Here is a 25,599-nt window from a genome sequence, read left to right on the forward strand (position 1 = left end):
TGAACATCTGTGAATCAGTTATTAACCCGCTTAGCGCCAAAGTCGCAAAATTGCCACAAGACGTCATACTTAATCTAATAGACCGTAGTTCCTAATATGGTGTAATATCTCATTTGTATTCCCTACCACTGGATGGCAGACATGTAGTACTTCGATTCTAGACCAAAATTACGTCACCTTCCTATTCAAAGTGTTCGAGGAAAGAGCAGAGCAAGTGAGCTTTCGTGTCATTGATGCGGAAGCAGTTCAGTTCATAGCGTGCGGGTAAGCTGGGAGATTTGTGAGAGAAAATCGCCAAATGGCTAATAAAAGTTGTACCGTGAGGATGTGTTGCAAATGTTATTCGCCGATTCTGACTCTGAAGGGGAATATTTTCCTTTTGGAAATGACGATCGGTCGTCTAATAACCGCGCTTCTCCCGGTACATCTTTGCAGCGCAATGGTGCCGCCGTACAAGGCAAGAGTGTTCACGAAGCACAACCAAGCGATGATTTCGACCCTTTGCCCAACGGGGATGGGGGTGGCAGAGCAATATCTATTATTTCCTGAATATTACTGATGAACAGACCAAAAAGTAGGCTACTGTTCACATGCGTTTTACTACTATATAGTACAGTAATATAGTAATAATTTAGTACTTTCTCCTGTTTTATTGTTGGTTTCCTCTTTTCTGATCATTTGTAATGAGGATAAAAAGACACAAAAAAAACAAATAGATTCAAACATCAATTCAATATCTATTATTTCCTGAATATTATGACATTCAGAAGAGCCGCCCCCTGATGACGTCATACTATGCAAATTAGATGAGAATATTTACACCCCACATAAACTTTCGGTCATGCCCAACATTTTTCTAATTTACATTAGATCTCTATCTTTAAGCCCTTTCAAGCTACAAGCTTTTGAAATCTTGATGTCAAAATCCAGCATTTTTCCAAAAAAAACCTGGCGCCTAAAGGGTTTTAATGATTTATAAATGTTAATAGCATGCAAAAGTGAACCTTAATGTAACGTGAACCCCTGTGAACCAGTTATTAATGAGTTATAAACGTTAGTAACATGTGAAAGCGAACCTTAATGTAAAGTGAACACCTGTGAACCATTTATTAATGATTTATAAATGTTAATAGCATGCAAAAGTGAACCTTAATGTAAAGTGAACACCTGTGAATCATTTATTAATTAGTTACAAACGTTAGTAACGTGAAAGCGAACCTTAATGTAACGTGAACACCTGTGAACCAGTTATTAATGAGTTATAAACGTTAGTAACATGTGAAAGCGAACCTTAATGTAAAGTGAACACCTGTGAATCATTTATTAATGAACTACAAACGTTAGTAACCTGCAAAAGTGAACCTTAATGTAAAGTGAACACCTGTGAACCATTTATTAATGAGTTACAAACGTTAGTAACATGTGAAAGCAAACCTTAATGTAAAGTGAACACCTGTGAACCATTTATTAATGAATTACAAACGTTAGTAACCTGTGAAAGTGACCCTTAATGTAAAGTGAACACCTGTGAACCATTTATTAATGAGTATTAAATAATTTTTTTCCCCATCTGTATTGATTTTAATTGTCCGTCTATGTACATATCCAGACTGATGTACAGCAGTGTTTCACATTAATTATCTAGCCTGTGGTGGCACACCACATGTTTGGTGTGTGTGTGTGTGTGTGTGTGTGTGTGTGTGTGTGTGTGTGTGTGTGTGTGTGTGTGTGTGTGTGTGAAAACAGTAATAGTTCAGAAAAAAAGTTTTGAAGATGTGTTGTTTGCCCACTTCTCGAGGGAAGAAAGTTGCATGACGCACCTCGCAGACCAGAGCCCACATTTGCCAAGGTGTCACATGGTTCATGGTCACAGTTTGAGCAAACAAGCGTTTCCCATTCTTACTCTGGCTGTGAGAAAAACAGATGCCAAGTTGTTAACACGTAAGAATCATGTGGCAGGCCTGGAAGTTTTATTTATTTATTTATTTGTTTAATTTCTTATTATTACTTTTTTAATTATTATTATTTTGGTTTGAATGAGGATATGATACTAACTGCATCTAGCTCTGAGGAGTTAGCTAGTGTGATGTTTCCATACATAGTGAAACACATATTCAATCTATTGACTAAACATGTTGTTAGAGTTTTAGACATGGTGATGTCTAGAGATGTAAGTCTCTCCTTACATTTATTTACTTTTATTCATTTAGCAGATGCTTTTATTCAAAGCGACTTATATTTAAAATATAAAAAGTGATTCATCATAAAGAGGCAAATAAGCACAGGAAGTGCTTGTAATAAAGTTTCAGACATTGTTCAAATTAGTACAAAAGACGAAACAGGAAGGGATTAAAGGGGTCATATGATGCAATTTCAAGTTTTTCTTATCCATCAATACATAATCAATACATAAGAAATACATCAATTTCTTATTAAGTGATGAGCAGAGAGATTCAGAAAATAATTTCAAATCAATACAAAAAAAATCCTAAAATTGGGCATACAATCAGTAACTTTACATTTGTGAAGATGAAATAGGCTACAAAGAGTTAACAGTTTTAAGATATCATCCAGCTCCTTTGATCCTGATTCCCAAATTAAAAATAGTGCATTAATTACCTCAAAACTAAAAAGTTTGTTGTAAGCTGAGAAAACAAGCCAAGATATTTCTTTCCAAAAATCCTTTGCATTTACATTTACATTTAGTCATTTTGCAGACGCTTTTATCCAAAGCGACTTACAATTGGGGGATACATTTAGCGATTCTTCTTAAAGAGGCAAACAGATACAGGAAGTGCCTGTAATACCAAGTTTCTAGACATTGTTCAAATAAGTACAAGCTAGAAAGTGAAGGAATAAATAAAGAGAGATCTTTGTTTTTTTTTGATGATGATGATGAAGTCAAGTAGCTTCGAAAGAGATGAGTTTTACGAATCACTCCCCGAGACGACTCGTTCCTCCCGAGTCACATTAAAGATTTGTTCAAAATGAACGAATCGTTCAAAATGAACGAATCGTTCAAGAACGACCCAACACTACTGGATAGCTGGCCAATCAGAGCACACCTCGCTTTTCAGACCAATGAGCTTTGTAAAAATCGACGCATTTCAGAAAGGCGGGGCATAGAGGAGAAACAATAATGTACAGTATGTGGAAAATAATGTTTTTTTAACCTTAAACTGCAGAAACACATTTCATTACACCAAATACACAAAATAATGTTCTTTTTAGCAACATCATATGACCCCTTTAAGTAAAATGAAAACAAAGTTGTTGTTTTTTATTTCCTTTTTTTCAAATTAGAATGTACTCAAATGTTAACTGAAATTATGAGTTTTCAGGTGTCGCATTAATATTGTCAGGGATTTGGTATTCCGGATGGGAGTGGGAAGATCATTCCATCAGCAAGGATCGGTGAACAAAAATGTTTTGGAAAGCGATTTTGTGTTTCTCTGTGATACTACCACGAGGTGTCACTCACAGATCTAAGGCTTCTGAAGGATCTGTAGACTCGTAAGACGAAGTAGGAGAGTGTGGAGCCCATGTCTGTTCTGTATGCAAGCATCAATGACTTGAACTTGATGTGAGCCGCAACCTGTAACCAGTGCAGGGAAATAAAGAGAGGTGTGACATGGGCCTTTTGGGCTCGTTGAAAACCAGTCATGTTGCTGAATTCTAAATCATTTGTAGAGGTTTGCAGCAGTCCAGCCTATAAATGACAAGGGCCTGGACAAGACGTTGTGCAGTATGTTCCATTAGGAAGGGCCTGATCTTTCTAATGTTGTGCAATGCAAACATGCATGATCAAACTGTCTTTGCAATGTGGTATTTGAAGGTCAGCTGGTCATCAAAGTTTACAACGAGATTTCTGACCAAACTTGATAGGGTAATTGTTGATGAACCTAGTTGGATAGTGACATGCTGTAGAGTCGGGAGTGGCAGAGAAGGTGAGAAGCTCAGTCTTTGCCAGGTTGAGCTGCAGGTGATGTTCCTTCATCATGCCGAGATGTCAACCAGGCAGCCTGAGAGCCATGCAGCTACCGTTGGGTCATCTGGTTGAAATGAAAGGTAGAGCTGTGTGTCATCAGCATAGCAATGGTAGGAGAAACCATGTGCTTGTATGATGGATCCCAGTGATGTAGTGTACATGGAGAAGAGGAGGTGTCCAAGAACTGATCCCTGAGGAACCCCCATGACCAGTTGATGTGCTTAGGATACCTCCCCTCACCCTGAAAAGCCCAACCTGTGAGATAAGGTTCAAACCACTGAAGTGGAGTTCATGTGATGCCCAGGGATGATAGGGTGGACAGAAGAGTCTGATGATTCACAGATAGATCCAGCAGAATGAGAACTGATTTTTTGGAATTAGCTTTTGCAATCCGCAGGGCTTCAGTGACCAACAGTAATGCAGTCTCAGTTGAATGGCCACTTTTAAAACTTGATTTGTTAACATCCAGCTGGTTGTTCTGAGAAAAAAATAATGATACCTGGTTGAAAACAACTCGTTTAAGTGTTTTCGCTATGAATGGAAGGAGAGAGACAGGTCTGTCAGTAGCAGTAGAATTTCCCAGCAAATTTTCTGCCCATTCTCCACACAGCACCGCTGCCAGAACATAGCATCCGTCCCTCTTTGGAGTGTATCGTGATGCAATAGGTGGTTACGGCAGTTTACCCCTAGGAATTAAGGCATTTTCAATCAGTCCCCTGGTTGCAAAGATTCCTTTGCCGGTGTAGTAATTGCGAATGTGCGACACCTGCGCCACTCACCGGTCTCGAGTCTCACGGAGGAGCTCCGGAAGGATACAAAGGAGGAGTGACGACAGGGAAAGACGAGAGAGGACCAGGCCTGGACTTTATTTTGTGTTTTGGTTTCGTTTGTGCACGGCAGTCGTCCGCGAGGGGCTGTCGCGCTATTTTGTGTTTATTTTATTATTAAAGTTTCTTTGAGTGTTCGCCGGTTTCTGCCTCCTTCTTCCCGACCTACAAAGGTTTGTTACATTGGTGCCGAAACCCGGGAGGAAGGAGGGGCACACTGCCAGAGATCCCTCGCCGCTGGGGTGAGTCCGCGGTGCCATCGAGCATGGCGGAGCAGTCTGCCGCCATGGACGCTCGAGGCGGTGGGCTGGAGTGAGTTGCCGGGGGCGGACGAACTCGCTGCCGGCCGCCTGGGATGTGGAGGGACGGCTGCCATCCGTGAGGGAGCGGAGGAGTCGCCGCCGTTCGCCTGAGGCCGGAGCCTGCTGCCATCCGCCATGATGGGGAGGAGCAGGGACCGGGGGACTCCTGCTGGCGGCCCGAATGCGGAGGAGCCTTCGCCGTCCACTGGGCGGCGGAGGAGTGTCGTGCCGTCCACTGAGGGCTATCCAGTGTCGCCGCCAGGCATCGCGGAAGAGCTTACCCAGCTGGTAGAGGGCCGAGTGGCAGTGTGTCGGGGAACCGGAACCAGAATTTTTTTTTTTCCTCTCTCCCCTCTTCGTCTCTGTGGTATGTGACAAGAGGGGCGGGGCCGAGAGCCGTGGGAACGGAGCGAGGCCGGTGGAGTAATTGCGAATGCGCGACACCTGCACCACTCACCGCTCTCGAGTCTCACGGAGGAGCTCCGGAAGGATACAAAGGAGGAGTGACGACAGGGAAAGACGAGAGAGGACCAGGCCTGGATTTTATTTTGTGTTTTGGTTTTGTTTGTGCGCGACAGTCGTCCGCGAGGGGCTGTCGTGCTGTTTTGAGTTTATTTTATTATTAAAGTTTGTTTAAATGTTCGCCGGTTCCCGCCTCCTTCTTCCCGATCTACAAACTTTGTTACAGGGTTATTTCAGGGAGCCATTTACTTTTCATATTTCAAGCCCCACTGCCATGGCATTCAGCGACCTAAGGGCAAGCCTCCCTGGGAAATAATGTGTCACAACACAATATTGTGTGCTTGTTTTCCCTAGATGACCTCAACCAGTAAGATGCTTACGACTAGTTTCCACATGGATGGACAGAAGCTAGTGTAGCTAGCCAAGTCTGGAGGACTGCCAGGGAAATAGAGAGTAAAGACAGCAGACATGGCCTCAGCAGACTAATGGAAATACGTATCTGAGGGCCATCATTTACTTTCGGTCTGCCAAAAAAGCAGCTTTGACACTAAGGCATTTCGCTCACGCTCGCGTTTCCCATTCGCAGTTATGCATACTCTGTGTCTCAGGATCGGTGCTGCTGATTTTACAATATAAGATATTTTTTCAGTGATGCTCAGGATCTGTTGTATTTGTTGAATTTGAAGATCAGGGTAAATTTTTTTAAAACAAAAAAGTTTTAAAACTTACTTTGTCTTCTGAGAAACATGTAACTATCTTCTGTAGCCTCTGAAGGGCAGTACTAAATGAAAAAAATCAGATATTTAGGGCAAAATAAGAAAACCGTACACATCTCCATTCTGTTCAAAAGTTTTCACACCTCCACACCTCACACCTTTTGTTGTTTACCATTTACATGCAAATCCCCTTGTTAACATAAAAATCCCCATGTTAACAAACTTTCAAACCTTTAAAACTTTCAAGTTTAGACTGTAACTGACAAACTTCTAAAAACAAATGTATAGTTGTCTTTGCAAAGCGCTATATAAATAAAAGTGACTTGAATTGACTTGACTTTAGTCCCTTCGGACACATGTGGTGTAATTTATTTCTTGAGGATTTATCATTAAAATACTTTTTATGGAATATTATCCGTCACTGTGCATTTTGGAGAGCACAGCACGTTACACATCTATTTTATAGTGCAGATGTATTACAATAGTAATATTGTATAATAATAATAATAATAATAATAATAACAACAATAATAATACAATATTATAAAAGTCTTATTTAATAATTAAATTCAATGCTACATTTTTAAAACTTTTTTTTAAGTAAAAAAGGAGTCCAGCATAAAAAGGCATCAAAAGACCCCTGCATTTAGATCCATTACACTGTGTTTCTTTAAATGCAAGAAAATGTCCTGTCTAAATGACTCCTTACTTATTCTGCCAGCTGTCTCTAAATGTGGCATTTGGCACGATGCATTCAATTTAGTTGTACCTGGGGCTCGGGGTCAGAAAATTGATGTTTTTGGATTGTGAAATTCATGTTTATAGTGCTGTTCTATGATATCTGGAAGTTGAGAGACAAAAAAAATCATGTGGTTTTGAATAAGTACTTGACCAAGATTCCTTGACCACAAATATGTCTGTACAAGAGGGAATTGCATTAAAAAGTGACATACCAGTATAGCTTACTCATTTTGGGCAGTGGGTGGCAAATGTTGTCAGTTAATAACTGTCAAACCAACAGACTGAATGTGGTTCATGTAACTGATCCTACTCGCACCGCTCACAGCAAAACTAGAGTCAGCATCCACCTGAATGGGAGGTCAGGGAGGCCTCATTAGTCAGTCATTAGTGCACCTCTTGAGGCCAGGGGAGTAAGGTTTACCTGCACAGCTCTTACTATCTGGCATCCGGTTTTTTGTTTGTTTGTTTGTCTTACTGTCAGACTTTTTTATCATAAAGGTATGCTTTTTTTGTGTGGCATTTTTGCATTTTTCCTTGACAGGACAGTAGAGATATGACAGGAAGTGAGTAGAAGAGAGAGATGGGGGGTGGGAACGGGAAATGTCCACAAGGCGGGATTCGGTCTCGGGACACCCGAAGCACAACTGCGCCATATGCCCACATGGTGTCAAAAAGGTATGCTTGATTAAATATATTTATTCCAAGGATTGGTACCTGAGATACAAATGGATATCTAGTGTACTTTCAAGACAATTGTTACGTACGCTGCTATGTATGTAAGATTTGTATATGTATATGTGTGGTAGACCGTTTGTATGTGTTTCAGATTCAGATCCCATTGGTCCAACAACCTGTCATTCTTCATTGTTCTGTGATTACTATCAAAGATTGTACTTTTATACTGTGTGTTGAATACTTGTTAAAACATCCTTTGTTAATACAGTGTTTGTACAGTTTACAGTTAAATGTACTGTTTTCACCAGACCTCACATTGTGTGTAAGGTTGGGAAAGCATGAGCAGGTAAGTATGTTACGCAATATACATTGTACAACATGTAGGACAATTTTGCTGTATTAGACACATTAGGTTAGGAGAGAGTGCCACCCGCTGTATGTTTTGTTATTAATTTAGTTTGAGTAATTTAGTTAGGGCGTTGTAATGCCGAATATCTTTTTCTTTCTACATTTTTCTTTTGGTAGTTAGCTCAGATTATTAAAACTAGCTACTATAGCTGTGTTTTGTTTTATTTATTTATTTTATTTGGCACCTCTCGTGCCCCCTTCCCACCTTTTTGTTTTGTCATTGTTATGTTGTTTCATTTGTAAATACTGTAAAAACTCTTTTCACCTTTCATTGAGCACTATACACCATAGAACAATAAACATTTTGAGTAACGTTTGCAAGTCCTCTTTTGTCTGCCTGCCAACATTCTTGTATATATGCACACACACAGATTATTTTTGGATCCTGTGCCTTCTTTTGTTTGCTCTTTTTGTAAATGAAGCACTTGTAAGCATCTGCGCTTAAGTCATTACTTTCTCCTTTACGTATCCCATGGCAGTAAGTAGCAAAGCAGGTCATTTTTTAAGTGCATAAACAACAGCAGAAGTGTGATTTACAAGAATAACACATATGGAACAAAAAGTACTATATTACTATTAGTAATATTACCAAGTGAGTTTTCACCAAAATACTGTTAAACTTGATTTGGACAATTTGATTATTTAGGTTTTCTTTTTTTTATTCGTTTTGTTTGTTTGTTTGTTTGTTTATGCGGTCCTGAATACATAATAGTTGCAGTTATTTTTGCTCTCCATGACCCTAACAGAAGAGTGTCTAATCGTCACGATTTTGCTGTAACATAAGTTTTAACTGTAGCAGTAACATTCAGACTTGCTATGCAAATTTTAAATTCTGACAGTGAAGTCAAACATGATGATTTCAGCAAACTTTTTTATGACGCTGAAGACTACTCTGTCAGCCTTTCTGGAGCAGAACTTAATGCATTATTCAACATATGCAAAAAAAAAATTTTGTACACACTTAAAATATGAAGGAAAAAAAAGATTGTATAAAATATTGTATGCTACACACATAATATGAAGACTCTAACCATATGGGTAACCTAAAAACTGCTGTTGTATTTTAAATAAGGAACTTCTTAGCAGTGGCGGCTCGTGGGTTTTAAAATAGAGGAGGCACACTAATTGTATTGGTCTGGGATCCCTGCCGATTATTAGTATTAGTATTATCATTTGCTTAACCACTTTATATTAGCTTTTTGGTTGCTTTTAGTCAGAAAACGTAAAGAAAACGACACACATACAGCAAGATAATATAATTTCACTTACCTGGCCTATCACTTGAAACAAACATCCATCCCTTCTTAAAAGTCTGTGTTAAAAGAGAGCTGCCGGTTGCGCCATTTAATTAAGCCGACTGCTATATCCAGCTTAGGCTGTTTTCTCTTTTTTTTTTTTTTTTGTATATATACTGTTTGAATGACAGCTTGGTAAATCTGTTGGCAATCAAATATTCAATATTGCTACTCATCATAAGTACTTAGTACATTATGCAGCAGCAGATGTTACGAGGGTTCTTTTCTCAATACTCCTCAGCGCTGAAAGTGAACACTCGATGGTGATAGGCTAATTTTTTCTTACCAACGGAGGCACGAGAGCTCAGCGTCTCCCCCAGCCTTCCCTTACCCTTCTCTATCATTAGCAGTTGTAATTACATCAGCAGATTCGGCACATTCGCGATAGAAAAGCGGCACTTTCACATTATGGTAATACAACTGTTAAATTACAAACAAAATATACACATTCTGAGACATGAACTGAAATGAATTGTGAATTTTATTAACATTAAATCGTCCTCCTCCCATTTTCACCTCAAAATTATGGGGAAGCTGTGCCTCCCCTGCCTCCCCTGCCTCCCCCGACGAGCCGCCACTGCTTCTTAGGTAGGTGGTTTTCAATACTGGCTCTGGGGACCACATTTTATATGTTTTATCTGAAAAATGCTTTTCAGTTTATGGAGCTCTCTCCTAATGATCTGATAATCTGAATCATGTGTGAATGATCTGAATAACGGAGACAGACAAAAGCTGTGTCTCATTTCAATGTCTGCACCCTCCGGAGGTCACATTTTTTGGTCGCATGCATCATCATGTCTCATTTCAGAAAAGCAGCCATTATAAAATTGATAAAACTGTTATTCCTTGTGAGGTGTAATTAGTAGGGCTGGGCAAATTTTTTTTTTGTAATTTAAATTAAATAATTTTTTTTTAAATGACGTCGATTCGATATTGATTTTCAAAAGCCACGAATCGATCTTTTCCGGTATTTATTTCAGCACAAATTTAAAACAAGATCTGATTAACGTGAATCTTATCATTAGTCTTCTCCACTAGATGTCACCCTTATTTATCTTGCGCGATGTTACAACAGAAAGCCTGTCATTCATTTAGCGCTTATCATGGCCATACGCGTGATTCGCAATGCTCAGGTGAAATGCTATAGTAATACTATAAATCTGCGGAAGCATTTGATCACGCATAATTTCCGCATGAATGAATGGCGGATGGTGCGGCGCACTGTTTTGTTTACTACACACATACTAAAGCGCGGCTGACGCTCGCGGTGTTTTCAGCTTCTGCCGTCTCATGATGATATGAACACGAATGTCATCTCCAGCTGCTCTGAGAGTCACTTCATTAGCATTTTACTGTTTCATTTGAGAAAACTACCCTCATATCACATACACAGCAGCTGCAAGTTCTTCACGTCAACCCGTCAAAATAAAAGTTTAGTTTAACGTTCTACTGTCAGAATATATTACTATTTAGCAGTCTTAAGACTCAATGCTACTACTGCTAATACATATTAATAAATCTTTATTTTTAAAAAGTAATAGTCACATCGGTTTTCTTTAACTTTAACAGTAAACCTCTGTTGTGCGCTTTGTTTGCCAAAAAATAAAAGGGTTTGATTTTCATTTGATTCATGTTTTATGCCTTCATCTGATTACCAGAAAAATTAAGAACATTTTATAGGGCCCTCTTATTGTTTAAAAAAGGACCCTATACAAAAAAAAAAAAGAATAGGTTTAAAATACAGGCATGTGGTTCTTAATATCTTTTTATTAATTCACCATTTGTAAACTGATGTTTACTGTTCATTTTTTAGAAATATCAATAGCATTTGTATTAAAACTATATTCACTAAATGTAATCAAAAAATCGAGAATCGATTTGAATCGAGAGCTTGCGAATCGAAATTGAATTGAATCGGGGACATCTGAATCAATACCCAGCCCTAGTAATTAGTTTGGAATGTAATGTAATGGTTGCTTTTTTTTTTAAATGAGACAGACTTGATCATGTATGCTTCTGACAAAAGTGGCCTTGTGCATCAAATGGCTTAAAGTCACCATGGAATAAAAATTGACAGTTATTTATTTATTTATTTATTCATTTAACATTTCAGCTTTAATTATAAATCATAGCATCGTAACTACACACATATATATAAATACACAATATAAATAAATAATAATAATAAAAATTGTAAAAAATATTTTGCAAATAACTATTATATCTACAACGTCCCAATCCCACAAAAAAATAAAAATAAATAAATAATCCTGTGTGACCTTGGGTAAGAGCTAAGCATTCTGGTTTTATAGAGTACATTTATATGACAACAATGTACTAAAAACTAAAAAGTTTGTATTTTGAAACATTTCAAGTACAGACAAACACTGCTGTCAAAATGATCCCCATTTCTGAAAAAATGACTAAAATGCTCTATTATGCATGCCGGGCCAAGAAACACTATATGCGCCTGCACACATACCTATAGACTGAACAGATGCGCATATCATCACCATTTTCACAAACACATGTTTTTGGAGTTCACACAGAGTGAAAAACTGTATTATTTTCAAAAACTTGCGTGAACTCGTGTGAATGAATGGCCATAACTCATATAAAGTTTTATGTTTGATTGAAAATGGTGTCGTGTAAATGGCTCCACAGTTTAAGGTGATTTTCTCTTTGCCAGTAGGGTTAAAGCTCTACTTTAGAGTCTGATCAAACTTTTCCTCTGTTTCTGGTGTGAACTCCCCTTGATTGTGACAACATAATTGCCCTCTTCGTCACATGTGGTCTCGTATCAGATGGAGGATAACCTGATTCAATTCCACTCCAATCTTACTTTAACCTTCATCCTGAAAAGTGGCATTGACAGAGTACAATAGGTTCTTAGTCACCACTTTCTTCCCATCACAAAAACCCATTTGGGACACACATACTGTATGTACAACTTAATTCCTAACAAATAAGCACTTTATGCCTAACAAATGCTGTCTTAAAATTTGATCAAAACAGAACAGCCTTTGCAACAAGGAGCATACCAACTATATAAAGCTTTTAATGTTTTGCTCAGTTTTGGCGCAGTCTTAATTCTCTCCTTCTTTTTCAGAATGTTATCATATCAGAACTAGGCAAACACTCTTTATATTTAAAAGAGAAACCTCAGAATTTTTATTTACATCTTCCACAGATACAGTTTATTAAAGGTGCTGTGATAAGTAATGGATTTTGAGAATTTTAGCATTAGATCCCTTGCTCACCAGTGGTTCATCTGCAGTGAATGATGCTATGAGAGTCTGAACAGCTGATAAAAACATTACAATAATCCACAAGAAACCACCAAGACTCTAATCGATAAGTATGAATGAAAAGCTGAATTTTTGCAAGAAACAAATCCATTATTAAGGCATTTTATCTTGAGCCACAATCAAGAATCAAAATCATGAGAAACCTGTTTTAGATCAAAGTATCTAAAGTATTATATGTTTCAGATTATACCAGGCAAGGTAGCATTTCTGAAGAGATCATGATTATGTATTTATAACAATAGCCTATACCAGGGCTGTCCAAACTCGGTCCTGGAGGGCCGGTGTCCTGCAGAGTTTAGCTCCAACTTGCCTCAACACACCTGACTGGAAGTTTCTATGGCTGCGTCCGAAACCGCCTACTCAATGAGTAGGTACTTAATTTCATTAAGTACTTACTTAATGAGCGTTAAAAGAGTAGGTGCTCTACAGCCAAATCTCGTTAAGTATGAATGCGATCCAGGCATCATCCGCCATGTTGACGTTATCATGTGATCTACGATGTTATAACAAGCGCAACAGATACGAGCGACAGGTTTAATTGATCTCTCTGTAAATATTTTGATGTTTATGAAATTTCCTAATTTTGTGGTCTTGTTGAAGAAACAGCTGCCCTTTTATTGTGATTGTAGTATAACCAATACATTTTGGGTTGATTTATATTTTTAACCCTACTAATATGACCCACAGTTTAATCCTTAAATATATCATTTTTTATTACTAAAACCCAAAATCGTTATCTCTTGAATATGTTGTTACTTTATTTGATGTGCAAACTTTTTCATCCATAAGCAAAACCAGCTTAAATCTCCTGTTTTCCTCTTTTTCTTGTTGAATTTCTCTCTTGTTTCATCCCTCCGGATTATAAACAACAACAACAAATGCAATATTTTGATGCAGTGATTATATTAATATTATGATTATTCAAAGTTTTTTAACCTTGTCATTGTGCCTTTTTTTCTGTGCATATAATGTATGCAAACCCATTATATTTGTTTTTTCTGCTTTTTGTCATTATGATTGTTCATTGTTAAAGATACAATCATCTTTCCCTGAGCTTGTTTGTAATTATAAGTTCTGCAGTATTAATAAAACATAAGAACATAAGAGGGACAGGCGCACTAACACCTCACAGCATCAGTAACTCCACAACACTACCTAATACGGTTTTCCTCAGCGTTTGCAATATTTGTAATATCTGCACAAAGGAGACGTCGATCAGCTGCTAGAAGATCTCGCCTTTGGAGAAGATCTGTATTAAATGTATTACTACTTAAAAATTAAGATTACCACAGAATGCATTGCTAGCCCACCCCAACACTTTATTATGAACAATAATAATGATAAATGCTGACCAATAATTATCAAAATGTAATTTATTTTGTCATATGCCATAGCTATGCATGACTACACACTAGACAAGTGAATACATCTCAATTTTCAGTCAAGTAATGAATTAATGCACATGAAACAATTATATTTTATTTACTGAAAATAGGAAACATGAATAAATGAGTAAAAGAATAAGAATAAGAATAAAAGAAAGGATACATTCTTTATGATGTATCCTCTCGCGTGGCCTCCTGGGATAGAAAAGTATCCATCGACGAGCACTCAAGAAGCTGGGCAGAAGCAGTAGGACATCCGGGAACTTCTCGACTACTCTTTTATGAATACTGAGGTTTCGGACATACTTATTCGCTCGCCTGCTGCTTTTCCCCTACTATACAGTAGAGAAATAGGCGGTTTCGGACGCACTTTAAGTAGACGCCTGTCCGAATCTCGTGAGAATTAGTACGTCACCCAGGTAATTCTCGCCTACTCTTTTATGAATACTAAGGATTCGGACATACTTATTCGCTCGCCTACTGCTTTTCGCCTACTATATAGTAGAGAAGTAGGCGGTTTCGGACGCAGCCTATGCATAGTAAGAGCTTGATTAGCTGGTTCAGGTGTGTTTAATTAGGGTTGGAGCTAAACTCTGCAGGACACCGGCCCTCCAGGACCGAGTTTGGACAGCCCTGGCCTATACAGTATGTCTACTGGTATGGAAAACATTCTGAAATTTATAAATGTCAATGTGAGATTTTATGAGAAGTCACTGCCTTCACTTTACAGACTGACTGGCACTTCTAATTTGTGACACTCTCACTGCTTGCTGTGCTCTACTGTCAATCCCACAATCCCCCATGCAATCCTGCTGCTCACCTCCACTCCATGTCAGTGACACGTACTGTAAAACCATTCCTCAAAACCACAGCATCCCATAATCCACAGGTGACTGAGCCCCTCTATAACTAAAATATCCTTTATAATGAATGAATCTTTAGACACCTCAGTTTGATTTTATTCCAAGTCAGGGAGCAACACCTTATGCTAAAACAATTTTTAATACATATCCACCTTATTTTTCAACACTGAAGCCGTTTTCTGTTGATGTGCGATACTTCCTGTTTATTAGCCACTGTAGGGAAATAACAAGAAGAATAACAAAGTGCAGTAAACTGTAAAACTGTTTGCACTACAAACCAATGTGTTCATAATTAAGATAATAAATTAAAATAATATGGTACACCACACCAGTTTGGTATAGTATGGCATCAGTATGGTACAAACACACCAGTCTGCAATATCAAGCAGCAAAACAAGCTGTTTTGTACAGCTAAAAATAGCTGGAAGCAAATGACACCGGAAGCCAGACCCATTAAATTTACAAATGGCCTGCTCTTATAGGGAAAATAAGGTGTATTTTATTTTTTTCGTATTGATCCTTGTAAATAAAAAATAAAAATGCATTCCTTATTGTGTTTTGTTAACAAAATAGCCCTTTAGAAATTCAGTATGAACGAGCCAAAGGCACATTCTCTTAACAAAAACACTGGTTCCATGAATGGATAATGGACAATTTGGAGAGCAAAAGAAGTGTCACCTCATTGACCTGCCAGATGAGGGGGTCCTCAGAAAGAGAGGGCTGTGCACTTCACTATTTGACCAGCTGTGGCACAAACCGACTAATGCACTGGATCTTTAGCATCACAAGCAGATTTTTTGGTCAAAGTACTCCTTTTGGGAGCAGAATGATCGTGTATTAAAGGATTAGTTCACCCCGAAAAATTAATTCTGTCATTTATTGTCCCTAATATCATTCTGTATGCCACTTTTTTTCTTCCGAATGGAGAATTAATGGAGACTGAGGAAAGAAGAATAAAAGAAGAATAAAAAAAGCACCATAAAAGTAGTCAATATTATGATTTGCGTGCGGTTTTGCAAGCCATCTAAAGTTAACAATAGCTTTCAGCGAGTAACAATAAAAATTTTGTTATTCCCTGATAATCATGTCCTCCAGTGAACGGTCAGCACTATGACCATATTTTCTCATTAAATCTCATGACAGCTATTAAGGTAGCTTCAAGATTTGTTGTGAATATCGGCTTAAATGTGAGGCTGTTCCTCACACAAAGCTATCTTTATGCTTTAAGATGACTTATATACAGTAGCTTTTGACCACTGTTACACACAACACTAATGGTGCTTTTTGTCATTTTGACGTTTTAACGACTCTGCCTACAAGGCTATTGGTGCCAACGAAACACTTTCTTAACATTAGTCAAATCTAAAATACCTCTTGTGATGTGAAGAAAAAAATACTCCTTAAAAATTCAGCTCAAGAACAGCAGCTTTGTGAAGAAGTCGGGTCTCCTGCTCTGTAGTGTAGCTTTTACTGAGATCCTCACTGATAACCCTCTTTATCTCCTGGTTCACTGATAATTATTGCTGTGATGGAAAAAATATTGTACAATGTGTCCAACCCGAACAGCCTCTCAACAAGCACCTATTTGAAGTTTGTAATGGTGGACTTTACCATACTCTCTTATCCAACAGTTCAAATGCCATACATTATCTTAAACATTAGAATGGAGAATAAACATAGCAACAGTGACGCTTTTAGATGTGATGAAACACCCACTCAACCACCAAGGCTTTAGCACCAACACTGAGAGTAGCCAGTCATGCAAAACCACTCAAAAGAGAACACTCTCTGTGGTAAAAGACGCCATGAAATCAACATTTTATGGCTTTTAATCTCGTCTTGTTCGCTTTGAGGCCATCAATGTTCCAACGTACAATAAAAATTGACAAAACAAACGTACAGTATTTCACATTTTACACTGCCATATATTTAAGTTTTACAGTATGCAACTAGCAGCAGCAAGTAGCAAATAAGGGTTTGGTTAGGATGTGATGTAAACTAAAGCCTATAGTATGCAGTGTTCTTCAACTCTAGTCCTGGAGGACCAGTGCCCAGCTGAAGCCTTTTCACGAAATTTCATGCAAACTGGTGACAACATGGATTCTATTTAAAGTACTTAGAATAGTATTGTAAAGTTCTGTAAACAGCACACAAACACATGCTTTCATTCACAGGAAAACATTTGTCTAAAATGCCATTTTCTGCCATGTGTGTGGGGTTTAATAATTATTTAATTAAATAACAAATGCTGTCCTGACAGAGTCATTCATTTCTCTCTATACCCCTAGTGACAATGTAAATGCTACCTTTCACATTTGTCTTGGAGCATGAATCTGTCTCTTATTGAGTTTTAATTTTGGGAAAGCCTGAGAGAAAACAAATCCTGTTTATGTCTCATTTGCACTTTAACAAATGCCAAGTTAGATTTCATACACTATAAATTAATTTAAGGATCCTTTAAAAAAGAACTGGAAGCTAGTAAATGAGAAACAGACTGGCAACCCTGCAAGAACAGATCATGGCTTATTGCATACCTGGTGAATCCAGAAATTAAAAAGAAAAAAGGCTAAAAGGTTTGACTGATACATATACAATAAAAAGAAATACAACAAAAGGGACTATAATAGCTGTTGATACGTAATCAATTTTTTAAAGGTTAGATCTAGCTTAGTTCCAAATAGAGTTGAGGTACTTGGACTCGAACTTAGACTCGGACTGCAAATATGAACAAACTTGGACTCAGATGCTCTTGGATGGACTTGTATTCAAACTCGACACAGACTTGAATATTTTGGACTCAGTACAGTCGAATTCACGTTATGTGTAACATGATAGATAAAAAATAAGTAACGACATAAAATTAAGATCACAAGACACTAATAAATGTCTCTCAATTAAACTCACTTGGTTAAGGACTTGGACTCGGCTCAGACTTGACAAGATGGACTTGGACCCAACACTAGTTCCAAACACTCTGAACAATACATTACTATTACAATAACTCCAATATTAGTCACATGGTTCTGGCAAGCAATACGGCAGCATATAGTTGCATGACTCATTAAGCCCACTAATGAACAGAATTTATTCAAACACATTTACTCTACACTTTTTACCAAAACCAGTGCCCCTGGGTAAGCAGAGTGGATGATGTGGGTATTCAGATGCAAATGTCGTCAATTAAAGAAATAAAAACTGACTTAGAAAAAAAATGGATGAAGCAAAAGGTGCCTCTCCAACGTGATAGGTTGTCAACCCATGGCTAGTCAATCATGCAACACAGGAGTGCGATGCAACAAACGTTTGGACACCCTGTGGAATCACACTGATTATCTAAAAAAAACAGAAAGTGGCAGAACAATGTCAGATTGATTACATTGAGAGAAGCAGTGTCCAGAATATGCTGTCCTAAATGGATGATGTGTACACTGGCATATTCTTGCAGACCAATTATTCAATTCTGTTAATGGAACAAAATGTCATTTCTTAAAAATGGAAAGCACTTTTACTCAATTCGCAACTCTATTTGAGGGAACAGAAACGTAATACAAAGTTCAGCAAAGGGCAAGTGTATAGTGTGGGCATAGTAGGTAAATGGTCTTGGAAAACTGAGCTTGTTTGGCTGCATAGTTGGCAAGGCACCTTACCTTGGTCTTAAGATTTCACATTATTGATCCTTCCTGATGTTTTTTTTTTTTTCACCCTTTTTAATAAGAGAATGCTGTATATTGTATTCTGTATTATTTGAAATGGTCAGTTACTAGGACATGTATAGTGAAAAGCAAATGCTACGGCATTCCAGGGCTCCTTTCTGACTGTCATAGTGGAGAAAGGTTTGCTGCATTTTTATTGGATCTTGGTGAACTAACAAACAAATGTCAATCAGATAAGGCTGCTAGGACAACTGCCAGATGCCCTTTAGAGGGCAAGAAGAGAAGACCCCTAGTAACAGCGCTGGAAAGGTCAGGACTTTTCATTGGTCTTCTAAGGAACTAACTGTCCTTCACCCATTATGAAACTCATTCCTAAGGTTTAGGTTGGGACTGCCATAAAAATTACTTGGGAACTCTGGATGCACCACTCATGGGATCCAGTGACAAAACAAAGAGGGGCCACAAAGATCTATCCAAATCCATTCATATGTTTGTAAATTTAAAAATCAATAGAAACTGCAACACATACACCTCATACTTGATCAGTGAAAGTATTCCCATTGACAGCTATGTGAAGTTTAACAGTCTACACTTTTTCTATCATGATTATTTATACCTGCTTTCAGAGGTATTCTGGTGGTTGTTTGGGAATTGAACAATGCACAGGTGAAACCTTGAAGACACTGTTCTAATGGCATGCTTTAGATTACAGGTTTTTTTCAACTGCTTACTGTGCTTTCACACCACCGCCGTCGAGAGCATCAAAAATCGCTCTGGCCGCCCTGCCAACAACGCTGTAGAAAGATTCATGGACGCACTGATGTAGATCGAATGCTTATCTTGTATTTAAAGGGGTCGCAAAGCAAACACGCTTGTTGATCTTGTGCAGACTGACCACAAGCAGGGCAACGTTAGAAGTTAACCTCATTAAATATTGTTGTGGACGAAGTATTAAGATACTTTACCTCATAATGTATAAAGCACTAATACCACACTGTAAAAATACTCTGATACAAGTAAAAGTCCTGCATTGAAAATGTTACTCAAGTAAGTATAATCAGGTATAAACATTACTTCATGTAAGTATAATCAGGAAAATTGATTTAAAGGTTTAAAAGTCAACTGGAACTATTATACTATTATTTATTATATCATTAGATTATTATTCCTATAACGTCAATGCACATCAGCAACTCACCAGGAACACCAACATCTCAGACACCTTGGTCCACGCATCATTTTTTATTTATTTATGTCCCTGTACGCATACAGGGACACGTCGTAGATTATTGGGAAACCCGCCACAGCAATAATCAACCTCTCCTCCATTTTTCTTGGAAACTAATGTGGTCGAAACCAAAGTTTACAGGACTGCATTCTCTGGAATCCTCTCAAGCATTGGACTTCTATGTTCCGATTGGTTGCCACCAGATGCCGCCGAACCGCGTCATAGCTCATTACCATAAAGTTGACCTGATTTCAACTCTCCTCGACCACCCTCGCACGTCCAAGTTGCGCCGCGCAGCTGCTCGCTGCTGCTCGATGCCAGCTCACATTGAAAATGAATGACTTCCAGCCACTTTGACGTTCTCGACGGCAGCGGTGTGAACGCACGGTTACACACAAAATCTTTACTTGTCACACAATTTCTGAAATCTGACACTCAAACACCAGAACCACACACCAAATCTGCAAAACCATACACTAATTATCGGCCTTTGACTGAGTTTTCAATTTCATAAAACACTTTTTGCAAAGCACAAAACACACAATTCTCTATGTAGCACACAAATATCTAACAGAAATTAATATCATGGCAAAGGTGTTTGCAAACGTTTGCTTTTGAGATATGTTTGAGATATTTTGAATGCAGTGCTTCATTTTGCAAGAGATGTGAGGCATTTTGCATTTTGTGTGTGCAATTCTTGGATTTGTGTGTAAGGTTTTGGGGACAAAAAAGAGGCAAAAATGTGTGTCAGCAGTTGAAAAAAACTGTGGTATACAAACAAGTTTCACATGGGGAAAGAAGGGTGGGCCAAACTGTGGCAACACCTCTGATGCCAACAGCTAATCACAACACTGAAATAGAAAACCCCTGCCTAAAATCTCCTCCTCATCAGAAAAGGATAAATGTACCCTTTCGAAAGACTCAGGTCTGTAAGGGGAGAGACATTACAACTACGTTCTGTGTTGATCAAGTGTGCGTTTCTGGCCCAGAGAGGCAGAAGACATACTGTAGACACATTTGCAACCAGTTTAAGCTCCGGCGAGCAAACCTTCAGGTCTACTTTCATATGCGTGTTCCAGATTGCTTTATTCCAGTGCTTCATTTGCAAGGCTGCTGGAACAGATTCTGGCTTGTTTCCCACTGCCCTGTTAGTCAGAACAACCAGTGGCAGATGTCAACCGTGGAATAATGGTTTCCAACATCAACCTTAGCTTATGGGGAATAATTTTATAGATGTCTAAATATGCGATATTTAATCAGTAATAAATAGAATCAGTAATAAATAGGATCATGAAACATATAGTGTTAGAGAAGCTTCTCAAGATAGTCAAAGTATGTACAGTACTCATGTACATAATTATAATGGTATACTTAAAAAAAATGGTAACCTAAATTGGTAACATCCAAATTAACTGGTTTTATTCAAGTCAAAAAATATTATTTCGCATCTCTTAACCAACCTAAATATACTTATTCAGACTTACAGAAATGTTTTATGAGTGAATTTTTTTTTTTTTACTGTGTATAGTGAAATTTTGCATCATCATTTACTAATTTACACATTCTCATTTCCCCGTACATCGTTACAAACCTGTATGAGTTTCTTTCTGCTTAGAAATAATAATAATAGCAATTATTATTACAATGATAATAATAAATAATTTGACAAACTGTTTTGTTCATACAGTTAAACACAGAAGTGTCTCATTGTATGAATTACATCATTGTGTGAATAATAATAATAATAATAATAATAATAATAATAATAATAAGCAGATTCATTTTATTAATATCTTGATTTGTATTCCAAAAATAAAAAAATCATTACAGGTTTGAAATGACATGCGGTTGTAATTTTGGGGTGAACTATTCCTTTAAATATATGTGTTAATATGCTTTCTTGCTCTTCAAAAAATAAATAAATAAATAATAAAACAAATAAAAAAACTTTTTGACTATGGACGTCATATCTCGCGATCAGCATTCAGAAGGCATGCCGTCTCCTGACGGCTGATATCTCAGGGCCAGGTCATGGAATTGCTGACAGGCAGCAGATGTTGTGCTTGGAGGCCAACTTTTCTAGTCATGGACTCATATTGTAAAGACAATGAGTTTCATTGGATTCCTGTTGCAGCAGACAACACCTGGCAGGTACAAAATAATCAAGTGCCAGAAAAGCAGAAAAGAGAACAGATATTGTACAAATGTGCTACCGTTTACTATGTTGGGTTACACATGATGAATGCTACAATCAAACCTGAATATCAATACACCACAGTAATAACTTAAAGAAAATTAGACTGGCTCTTGCCACAAAGCTAGAGTATTGTGAGTGGTTGTCAGGGTATTGCTTTGCAGTTGCTAGGGTGGTTTGAGTAGGTGTTATGTTGCTAGTGTGTTCTAGGTAGTTGCTAGGTGGTTGCTAACTGGCTCAAGTTTCATGGTTTTCTGGTTTCTGGAAATGACTTTGGTTTTTCTTTCTTTTTTTTAATCCTCAAGGTATCATTCATATCCATAACACAAACGTTGCAGGATGAGTCATGAGTGGTAATAGTGATGTTTGCTTTAGTAAACACTACTGGCAATCATCATCAACATCAGGCAGCCAGGCTGCTCTTTATTCAACCCTGAAACTCTTGCCTTTTTCTGATCTTTCTTGGTAATATGTTATATTTCTGTGTAATGTTTCTTTATTCAAGACAGAATTAAGTTCCAAATCCTAACTGTACAAATAAGAACGACCGAAGGCCAGATTTCCTCTAGTCTAAGACATCACATGTATTCCCCATGTGACTAAAACACAGATACATGCATGCACATCCACATTTTCCTCTTCAGATTGCAACATCACAATAAATTCCAGGAGGCATGCATGCATTGCTTAGGTTTATCTGAACATTTATCTGCAGCTATTTCAATCAAACCATGGAATAAACTGAAAAGCACAGCTGATTATATTTCTGTGAGCAGGCAGTACTGTTCTAGGGACTGAAAATGATTTAGCATGGCAGAAGCCATTTACCAAAAGATTAATGAAAATACAGCAAGTCTCAGGCGTTATTTCTTAAAAACCTCACCCAAACCATCTAATTTCATTATTGCCAACATATTATAACAGTAGGTCATCATAATAGGACATCAGCTCTTGCTATAGTAACACAGCCTTATTAAAAATAATAATAATAAAGGTTGCTTATGTATTTTCTATCAGAAATCCTTGAATTAAGAACCCCAACAACCTGTTTGCACACAAAGCACAAGGCTGTCTCCTGCTATCGACAGAATGTCTCATCTTATTCTTTCTGCAGGTTATGTTGGTGCTTGCCTTTGTACTGTGCATTTCAAGAAATCTCCTTGGTAACACTTACTTGAAGCCTGTATGTGGGCATTATAATGATATCATAATCTTATAATATAAATTGTAATCCTTTAGATGGTTACATGTTTATAAATAAATTTTAATTTTAAAACACTTAATTTTTTAACTACATTATTAATAAATAAGTGGTATAATTATTTACAATAATTTTACATAGCTTATAAGGTGCATTGTAAAGTATTATCAATGAATTAAGAAGGCTTTAAAATCCATTAAAGTATATACAATTTGCAAGTAAAGTGTTACCCTCTTCATTGCCTTGGTTATTCAAAATACGTTTGATAAACTATCAAAACTTTGAAACACCCGATCAATCCGTAAAGAAAAGTCCTACACCTCAATATCAAAATAATTATGCTGCTGTATGCCTATTTACAAGTATTTTTAATATTATTATTTATTTACAATTACACCGGTTTAATTGGATGGGTGTCTTGCACGCTTACACTACCGCGTCATATTTTTCACTATATATTGCACATCTTGCCTATGACATTGCATTATAATGTGCACGCATATGAATGCATATCTGGCGAATGCAGGTAGCCTACTTACACAAAAACTCCGAAGAGCAGCACTCTTATGGCAATCTCCAGCGCCAGATCACGCACGTATTTCCTTCGGTCTGAGGGAGACATCTTCATGTTGTTCACACAATCGAATTTTGACTGAAGGAAACCAAAAGCAGAAACCAGAGAAGTCGGTGGTAGTCCACTATTGTCCTAAATACGCAACACTTTGGCGTCTGGTAGCTACAGCTGTCTGTCGCTTTGTGTTCATTTGGAAAATTCCCCTTGTTGCACTACAGTTGTAGTATACAGTACAGTACGCGAGTTCTGTTCCTTTTGAAGGTGCAGAAGAAGAATGTAGTGCGATGAGTGAACGCGGACGCGTCTGTGAGCTGGACCGAACCAGACAACAGCATCTAAGCCAGGTGATGCTCACTGATGAAAGTGTCTGAGATGAAGTGCGCTCTCTTTATCTCGCGCTCTCTCTCTCTCTTACCCCCCCACCCCCCTCTCCTCCTTAAGATTTACACTATCATGGCTATGCGGCCAGATAATGAGTTTTCCGTTTCACTCCTTTGGATCTCCAAATATTTTGCATTTGAGTCTCTGGACTGTTAGTGTACCATAGTAGGATCTGTGGCAATACCATTCTGTAGTAACGATTTCAGATGGCAATAGCTTGCAGCTAAAGTAGCCTATTACCATATCTGTGATTATAAATGTTCTGAAATTAATTTTCAGTGCTCCGTATTTATCCTTTCAAACTAATGCATAATGTTGCACAGTATCTAGGACTAATGTATACATTGAATCAAATTATGCATTAAAATATGCATTCATACTCACACACAAAATAAAAAGCAGAACTCTCATTGTTCATCAGAGAAAAATCATGTCCTGATTAGACTGGTTAGAAACATACATATTACAATACCATTTAGGCTACCAACATGTGCAAAAAATAAATAAATAAATAGTAGTAACAGTAGTAAGTAGTGTAAGTAGTAATAACAGTAAATTATACTGTACAAAAGCAATTAGCCATAAACCCTATAGAAAGTAATAAATATTAATGAGTTTTACTTAGGGCTCTTCACTACCCTACTTATCCTCATAGCCAAAATCAAACGTACTCAGTTACTAACATAACCTTGGTTCCCTGAGATACGGGAACGAATACTGCATCTTGCTTAAGAAGCTATGGGGAAAACTCCCTTTTCTCCGATGACTGAAGCCTTTTCAATAATGCAGTGTAACTGCACGGCCATTGGTTCGTGCAGTGAATTAAAAACGAACCAATGGCAACGAAGCCCGCCAGAATGTAAGTGTGCATTTCGCCATCGGATCTTCAGGTTACTTAGACTAAAAGCGACATAGCACGTCCAGCAACGCAGTACTCATTCCCGTATCCCAGGGAACCTTAGTAACCGAGTACATTCCCTATCGATACTTCACTCGTACTGCGTCTTGCTTAAGACACTATGGGGAACCAGTACAATCCCACCGTGCTATGCTAGACGGACGACAATACTTGAACTTGCCTTAAGCACCAGAAAGGGGCCCAAAGGGACCATGTATTTTGCAGGAAAACCCCGCAGGAGGCAATAGGGCTAGGGTGACCATACAGGCCATTTTTACGGGACGCACCCTTGCCGGGGTATCTATATTGCCTAAAATATCCAGGTTTTGGCTGTTTGCACTGTGCAGATCGATCATTGTATGGCATTATTTCACGAGAGCTATAGAGAGCAGAGCAGACGGCTCCTTATGCTTTTAAATCGCTCTCGCAGTACTTTGGTGTCATACAATGATCGGTGTGCAGCAGTCGAACAGTCGAACGAACGAACACTTGCGCATATT

The 25,599-nt window shown here is 38.0% G+C and overlaps 1 protein-coding gene across 1 annotated transcript in view; it reads right to left on the minus strand.

The window, feature by feature from the left end:
- LOC107568729 (phospholipid phosphatase 4-like) overlaps nt 1-24,194 on the minus strand; it is a 135,834-nt gene extending 111,640 nt beyond the window's left edge. The window contains exon 1 of the mRNA XM_016254720.1: nt 23,786-24,194. Coding sequence (XP_016110206.1) covers nt 23,786-23,874 — 89 coding nt within the window. The 5' untranslated portion in view covers nt 23,875-24,194. The remainder of the gene's footprint in view (nt 1-23,785) is intronic.
- Between the last annotated feature and the right edge of the window lie 1,405 nt (nt 24,195-25,599).

This window comes from Sinocyclocheilus grahami, unplaced genomic scaffold (assembly GCF_001515645.1).
Source record: "Sinocyclocheilus grahami isolate Dianchi unplaced genomic scaffold, SAMN03320097.WGS_v1.1 scaffold1276.1, whole genome shotgun sequence".
Lineage (NCBI taxonomy): Eukaryota > Metazoa > Chordata > Actinopteri > Cypriniformes > Cyprinidae > Sinocyclocheilus > Sinocyclocheilus grahami.